This window comes from Amia ocellicauda, chromosome 7 (assembly GCF_036373705.1).
Source record: "Amia ocellicauda isolate fAmiCal2 chromosome 7, fAmiCal2.hap1, whole genome shotgun sequence".
Taxonomy (NCBI): domain Eukaryota; kingdom Metazoa; phylum Chordata; class Actinopteri; order Amiiformes; family Amiidae; genus Amia; species Amia ocellicauda.
In genome coordinates, this window is record NC_089856.1 from 6,903,834 (window position 1) to 6,912,034 (window position 8,201).

At 40.2% G+C, this 8,201-nt stretch overlaps 1 protein-coding gene across 1 annotated transcript; it reads left to right on the forward strand.

The window, feature by feature from the left end:
• The first annotated feature begins 5,126 nt into the window (after positions 1-5,126).
• On the forward strand, positions 5,127-6,947 carry LOC136754018 (E3 ubiquitin-protein ligase TRIM39-like). Its single transcript, XM_066710382.1, has one exon. The coding sequence runs from the start codon at positions 5,227-5,229 to the stop codon at positions 6,871-6,873; it is 1,647 nt and encodes a 548-aa protein (XP_066566479.1). The 5' UTR covers positions 5,127-5,226; the 3' UTR covers positions 6,874-6,947.
• The last annotated feature ends 1,254 nt before the right edge of the window (positions 6,948-8,201 follow it).

The following is an 8,201-nucleotide window of genomic DNA, read 5'->3' on the forward strand; positions in this document are numbered from 1 at the left end:
CTGAAACGATTGGCAGTTGAGTTGGAGATGATTTAAACTCCTCCCAAATCTCAGTTCCTTTAACGCTCTGAACATGGTCCATGGGCTTCACACCCGTTAGTCTGGTTCTAGTATTATTTTTTACATTGCCTAATACATGTTCAAAATATATTGGAGATATAAATTCTCATTTGTTTCAGAAGTGTGTCTGTGTGTGTATGTGTGTAGGGGGGGGGGGGGGGAGGGCTGGGGGTGGGACGACACAAATTGAGGGGGATAAATCGACGCTCTCTCAATATTGGCCCCCCCTCTAAACCTACACTTATGTAAATTATGTATACACTGAAACCAAAATGAGAAATGCAAACTCACATTTAATATATATATATATATATATATATATATATATATATATATATATATATATATATATATATATATAATTACTGTAGGAATGATTTCAATGTGGTATTTTGGTTTTTGGAAAGACAAATGTCACTAATAATGAGTGTGTTATAATAATGTCATCATGCATCCAGAAAACAAAAAGGTTAGGTTATTTATAGAGGGGACTATATTGCCTATGCAAAGGGAAGTGATGAAAAAAACAACTATTTTGTGCACTGTGTGTCTCCCAAGCAAGCCCTCCCTTGTCTGGATTTATCTTATACAGTGTACAGGACAGTCCCTTTGTTCCCGGAACCACAGTTCAGGAGCGATGTTGCAGCTTGGAGAATTATTTTCTTATGCAACCATAGGCGAAGGGGGGGACGCATACACCCCAATGTTAAGAACACAATTTCAACTGTATTCAAGGGATAGGGAGCCAACAGGGGCCCCTGCACATAATCAAATAGCCAACGCCAGGAGTAAGGGCTCAACTGGGGAATAATAATATAACATTAATAATAATAATGAGCAGGGCCCTTTCTACACGAGAATATCAAACCATCCATCTGTGAGCTGAAGCTGAAGTGCAGCTGGGTCATGCAGCAAGGCAATGATCCAAAGCACACAAGCAAATCTACATCAGAATGGTTGAAGAACACAAAAAATAAAGTTCTGGAATGGCCAGACATCCAGACCTAAACCCTACTGAGATGTTGTGATTCCTTATTGAACGGGGGGGGGGGGGGGGGGGGCAATTATTTTCACATGGGGCATTAGGTGTTGCATAACTTTCACTAATATCTAATATTAGGTTTTGGTTGAAAATCTGATAACATTCTGTGTCAAAAATATGCAAAAATGCAGAAAATCAGACAGGGGGTAAATACTTTTTCATGGTACTGTATTTGTGTTATAAATCTAAAAAAAAATGCTTAGCAGAAGTACACTGGGATATCTATGTGACAGTTCTTGTGTTTTTTTCTTTGACCTGAAAATAAATTAAAAGGATGGCATAGTTAGATTGTTTTCTATGTTGTATCCTCCTCAGGCTGTTATCTGTAACATTCTTTAATTTAATATACTGAATAAGAAATCAAGGGTGGAATTTTGAATTACCATTTGCCAGGGTTTTGGTTTTAATATTGGCCTTAGGCAATGATAAAAGTAATAATAGTTGTAATCATATTTAATTATATAGCTTTTTAACAATTTGAGACATGCCAATATAATCAATTTAGAAATATATATAAATAACACAAATAATGTTTAATTAAGTATTGCAGAGTTTTGTAAAGAAAAAATAAATGTGGTATATTTTCAGTATCAGTCTACTTGGAAGATACCAAACACATGCCATAATCCTTAATGGCAAAATCCTGCAATGAAAACAATATAATTTACCAAAATAGGATGATTACATATATATATATATATATATATATATATATATATATATATATATATATATATATATACATATACATACACTCACCTAAAGGATTATTAGGAACACCATACTAATACTGTGTTTGACCCCCTTTCACCTTCAGAACTGCCTTAATTCTACGTGGCATTGATTCAACAAGGTGCTGAAAGCATTCTTTAGAAATGTTGGCCCATATTGATAGGATAGCATCTTGCAGTTGATGGAGATTTGTGGGATGCACATCCAGGGCACGAAGCTCCCGTTCCACCACATCCCAAAGATGCTCTATTGGGTTGAGATCTGGTGACTGTGGGGGCCAGTTTAGTACAGTGAACTCATTGTCATGTTCAAGAAACCAATTTGAAATGATTCGACCTTTGTGACATGGTGCATTATCCTGCTGGAAGTAGCCATCAGAGGATGGGTACATGGTGGTCATAAAGGGATGGACATGGTCAGAAACAATGCTCAGGTAGGCCGTGGCATTTAAACGATGCCCAATTGGCACTAAGGGGCCTAAAGTGTGTCAAGAAAACATCCCCCACACCATTACACCACCACCACCAGCCTGCACAGTGGTAACAAGGCATGATGGATCCATGTTCTCATTCTGTTTACGCCAAATTCTGACTCTACCATCTGAATGTCTCAACAGAAATCGAGACTCATCAGACCAGGCAACATTTTTCCAGTCTTCAACTGTCCAATTTTGGTGAGCTTGTGCAAATTGTAGCCTCTTTTTCCTATTTGTAGTGGAGATGAGTGGTACCCGGTGGGGTCTTCTGCTGTTGTAGCCCATCCGCCTCAAGGTTGTACGTGTTGTGGCTTCACAAATGCTTTGCTGCATACCTCGGTTGTAACGAGTGGTTATTTCAGTCAAAGTTGCTCTTCTATCAGCTTGAATCAGTCGGCCCATTCTCCTCTGACCTCTAGCATCAACAAGGCATTTTCGCCCACAGGACTGCCGCATACTGGATGTTTTTCCCTTTTCACACCATTCTTTGTAAACCCTAGAAATGGTTGTGCGTGAAAATCCCAGTAACTGAGCAGATTGTGAAATACTCAGACCGGCCCGTCTGGCACCAACAACCATGCCACGCTCAAAATTGTTTAAATCACCTTTCTTTCCCATTCAGACATTCAGTTTGGAGTTCAGGAGATTGTCTTGACCAGGACCACACCCCTAAATGCATTGAAGCAACTGCCATGTGATTGGTTGGTTAGATAATTGCATTAATGAGAAATTGAACAGGTGTTCCTAATAATCCTTTAGGTGAGTGTATATATATATATATATATATACATATATATATATATAGAGAGAGAGTGTGAGTGTGAGTGTGAGTGTGAGTGTGAGTGTGAGTGTGTGTGTGTGTGTGTGTGTGTGTGTGTGTGTGTGTGTGTGTGTGTGTGTGTGTGTGTGTGTGTGTGTGTGTGTGTGTGTGAGAGTGAGTGAGTGAGTGAGTGAGTGAGTGAGTGAGTGAGTGAGTGAGTGAGTGAGTGAGTGAGTGAGTGAGTGAGTGAGTGAGTGAGTGAGTCTTTAAGGTGTATATTGTCAGCAAGCTTTTGCAGATTACTTTAACTATTTAGTTTAGATGTGTGGAAAATTGTTAAATGCCTTTAGTTAAATAAATAAGTTAATAATGTAATGTCCTGTGGGCACAGGGGACCCAGGTGCAGTGTGTGGTAGAGGTGCTCAGACATGTGTGGGTCAAATACTGGCAGGATAGGGCAAACAAGGGCTAGGCAAAGACATGGTTATGGTAATAGGCAAGGGTCCGGCAATCAGGGGAAGTCCAAAGTCAAGGTCAGGAGGTAAAGCAAGTGGCCAAGGAATCAATTATCTTTCAAGGCACTAGGAGACTGCTTGGGACTATAGCTTACACTGACAAAACTTCACAATTATACATAGTGTGTGAGGGGTTTATATGGGGACCAGAGGGAAGCAAGGAACCAGGTTTGGAAGCTGCATGGCGAATGGGGGCAGAGGTTGATTGAACAAGTGCACATGGTGTTCAGGAATGTTGATTGATTGATTTAAAGGGAGCTGGGAGAAGTGACCGGGAAGGAAGTGCGAAGGCGACATCTAGTGGGAACAAGTGGAGGTGCAGTTAGACAGGGAGTTAGTGCAAACAAATTATGACTCAGAACTCAGAAGAGCCTTTAAACTTTAAGTTTAAACTTAAGGATGAGTGCTATAATACATAAATACATCCACATATGCAGAGGCACACAAACATATAAGCATAGACGCATACCACACACATTTATCTAAAAGGTTTATGGTAATAGAAATAGAAATGTTGCTAAATGTTGCTAAATGTCTTTTATATCTCATACTATGTTATCTCCATGGGTAGTTCTTACCACAGGTAGGTAAGAACTGTGTCACAAGATTGAGCAATGAATTAATTCTGTAAAATTAGGAGTAGGGAGTTCAATAGTTAATATGGGGTTAGATTAATTGTAAAAAAAAATGGACTATCTAAAAACATAACAACCTCAAGAGTAGAAGTGTAGATTTGTGAAGTATGATATCTGTAGGGTTTCATACATTTTTATCTCCAAGATTAATCTGAACAGAATATACACTTGAAATTATTGTTATCTTATGTAAATGTATGTATGCAATAGGAAGAATTAAAATAAACAATGTATTTAAGTAGGCACCCAAACTTTTAAAAGGCTATGGGGATGGGCCTATTTTGTTTCCTATTTCTATATGGAACCCCTGCAATGCCAAGTTCCTCTTTGCTGTCTCACAGTGTTGCTCCACAGCTCTCTCAGAGTTCACAGCTAAACCACACACTTTTGTCACACCAAAAACCACAAGCTACATTAATGTGTTGCAGAAACTTAATAATCTAGTTTCAAGTCATACATTAAATGGAAAATGTCACTTATTCATAAAACAAATGTTACATGTGCAAAACTAACACTGGTTGCAAAAACATACCCAAATTGTGCTTATGAACCTTTGCAAAGGACCTTATCAATAGGATGGAAATGACATTCAATTGTTTGTATACAGTGTAGTGTTACTAGTGAGAGAGGAAGTCATACTTTTTTTTAAAGAAAAATATTAAATAGCTGATAAAAACCACATATTGAGAAAGTGGTGTGCTCAGTCTGTGTCTGTATTCATCTGAGAAGAAAATGAGAAGTTTTACACACATTCTTAACAGCACCATATCAACTTCAAACCACAGCTCCACCCTTCAGTTGCTTCACACATTGCTTAGCAAATATATATATGGATATATATAAAGCATGTCCTAGACAAGCACACAGCATTTTATTAGAATTTTAGAGTGTACGACAGAGAGGGAGAGACAGAGATAATAAAAAAGTTAAGGAAGTGCAGCTTTCAACTGCTCTGTAGTTTTTTTTAATACTTTTTACTTGTTCTCTTTTTGAGGCTAAACTGCAAGATGTCAACTGTTTCATCCTCTGTGTCAGCATCTGCGAACCTAGAGGCTGAGTTGAACTGCTCGGTCTGCTTGAGCATCTACAAGGACCCGGTGTTGCTGTGCTGTGGGCACAACTTCTGCAAAAGCTGTCTGGGTAGAGTGTGGGACAACCAGAAACCTGGCAAAGGTTACTCCTGCCCAGAGTGCAGGACACTGTATCAGCAGTACCCTGTCCCACAGAGAAACATCAAACTTGCCAACATTATTGACTGTTTCAAGGCTACCAGGGATTCCTCAGAGCCTTTAGAATCTGAGGTGCCATTGCCTGACCAAGGAGGAGCGATAGACGTTTCTAGGAAGGATACACAAGGAAAGATGCCTCTGATGAACCGCTGTCCAGAACATGGGAAACCTTTGGAGTATTTTTGCCGCCAACATGGGTTATGCTTGTGCGAGACTTGCCGGGAGGGTCACCAGAACCACAACCTGCAAGAGCTGAAGAAAGCAGTAGCAGAGAAGAGAGCCACCTTGACAGAGGAGATTGAGAGGCTGGTGCAGGCACAGGAGCTGCTACAGGAAATGGTCAGTTGGCTGCAGGATGCCAGGATGCAGGTGAAGGCTGACCGCAGCAGGCTGAAGGATCAAATTTCTAGGTTATTTGAGGAGATCAAAGAGATGTTCAAGGCTGAGGAATGCAGTATTCTGGATTCTATCACAGCAGAAGAGAACATTCAAGACTCCCAGCTGGAGTCTCGGATCAGAGAGACAGAGACCAAGTGGGAGATAGCTGAGCAGCTCCTCCAGGAAGCATGGGCGCTGGAGAAAGAAAGCATGGAAGCCTGGGAATTCTTGGGGTCCTTTCCAAAGACACTGGATATGGTACTGAAGGCTGATATCCATGTCCAAGCATGCACTTTGCACAAATGGGAGATGGACAGGGCCTCGGTCAGTCAGGTGAGAAAAGATGGACAAGGGTTAGCCAGGTCACTGGGAAAATTAATCCGTGGGAGGCTAGGCCAAGGTCGTGAGGTACTATTAAAACTTGACACTCCAGCTCCCTCCAAGAGATGGGTTAAGAAAACTGACACAAAAGTTAAGGTTTCTGGTTTTCAGCAAGCCAAGCTGACGCTAGACCTCAACACCGCCCACTGCAATTTAAATGTCTCCAGGGATCTCTCAACTGCAAACTGGGTTGAGCAAAGACATGCACTACCTGCACACCCAGAGAGATTTAGGCTACACCCACAGGTCCTTTGCACCCAGGGTTTCTCCACTGGGCAGCACTGCTGGGAAGTAGAGTTAGAGGGCAACAAAAAATGGGAGGTTGGTGCCACATGCAAAGTCCTTGGCCAGTCTTGGGTGGACTCTTGCATTTCCTGGGTGCTGCGCTGGGATGGCCGGCAGCTGCAGGCTTTTGAGGGAACCTCCCGTTACTCCAATCCAGGGCTGAGCTCTGTATGCCAGGCCCCTAAAATAATTAAGGTTTATCTGGATTGTGAAAGAGGAACACTTTCCTTCCGTGCAGTGGAAAAGGAAACTACAGTCAATCAAGAGGGCTCTCTGCCAGCCAAAGAAACAGGGAAAATGCTCCACATATTTCATATCAAACCCCATGGCCCAGTCTATCCTGGATTCTACTTGGAGCAATCCAGTGTGAGGATTTTATAGACACTTTGGGTAAAAAAAAACCCCGATGGTGTCAAAATAATACCATCCAAAACAAAACAGTATATTATTAATGTATAGTAAGTAAATTAGTCACACTTTAAAGCTGTCTACATGATTTTTGTGGCATGCAACTGTTTTTGATTTAACAATATATATTTATGTTTATATGTATATATGTATGTATGCTTTTATGTAAAAAAATACTGGTGAGCCCTTATGCAGACTTACCTTGGTACATTTACCAGAAGATGATTGCACTTTACTATGGTTGTACTATAGTTTTACAGTAGTTCTCAATGATAACATGTCTTCACTGTGCTTTCTAAACTCTATAATGAAAAAGCAAAGTGTAGGTATGTTTTTGGAGACCTAACTATGGTACAACCACAGTAAAACCATGTTAAAAGTACAAAAATCACTCAATCAGTTTACCAGGGATGCATTATATGGTCCTAAAAACACTTTGTTTAAAATATATTTTATTTTTTGAAGAGCCGGAACCTTGAGGTGCTATATATATATAAACAAAAAATTCATATAAGGAAATTCTTTAGGCCCTAATCTATGGATGTCTAGTCTCAAGTTTTGAGGGAGCAATAGGCATTCTGACTGCAGGAATGTCCACCAGAGCTGCAGTCAGGTCAAAAACCCTGGTGAGGATAATGAACACGCAGATGAGCTTCCCTAATAGTTTCTGATAGTTTGTGAAGAAATTCTACAGTGGTGCAAACCCACAGTTTCATTAGCTATTGATCCCACAGGTGAAGAAGTCGGATATGGAGGTCCTGGGCTGGCATGTTTACTTGCGGTCTGCTGTTGTGAGGCCAGTTGGACATACTGCCAAATTCTCTAAAATGACATTGGAGCTGACTTATGGCAGAGAAATGTACATTAAATTCTCTGGCAACAGCTCTGGTGGACATTCCTGCAGTCAGCATGCTTTTTGTGGTGTTTTTTAGATATAATCATATACCATATAATCAATAACTCAAGCAGCACAAATGTTTCCTGCAATATTACTGCAACCTAACAGTTTTTGCAACCTTTTTGCAACTGTTGTGGCAACCTATTATGGGAGGGTTGTAGCAGTATTGCTGGTATATGTCAAATAGGCTTATTTATTTTGGTAAGGGATGTTGTCAGGACTTTGTCCTGGCAAAGTCCTTCAATCTCAATTTAAATTTCACACTTCGGTGTATTTAAGTAACAATGTTACTTACTTATTTTCTGTTCATCAGTTGGTACAAATGCATCTTTTTCTAATCCAAAAAAACTAAATTGTGTATCTATAGTTACAGGAACTGGGTCAGTCATGTTGTGCAGATGTA

Coding starts and splice junctions, on each gene's coding strand:
- LOC136754018 (XM_066710382.1), top strand. CDS start 5,227: ATGTCAACTGTTTCATCCTCTGTGTCAGCATCTGCGAACCTAGAGGCT.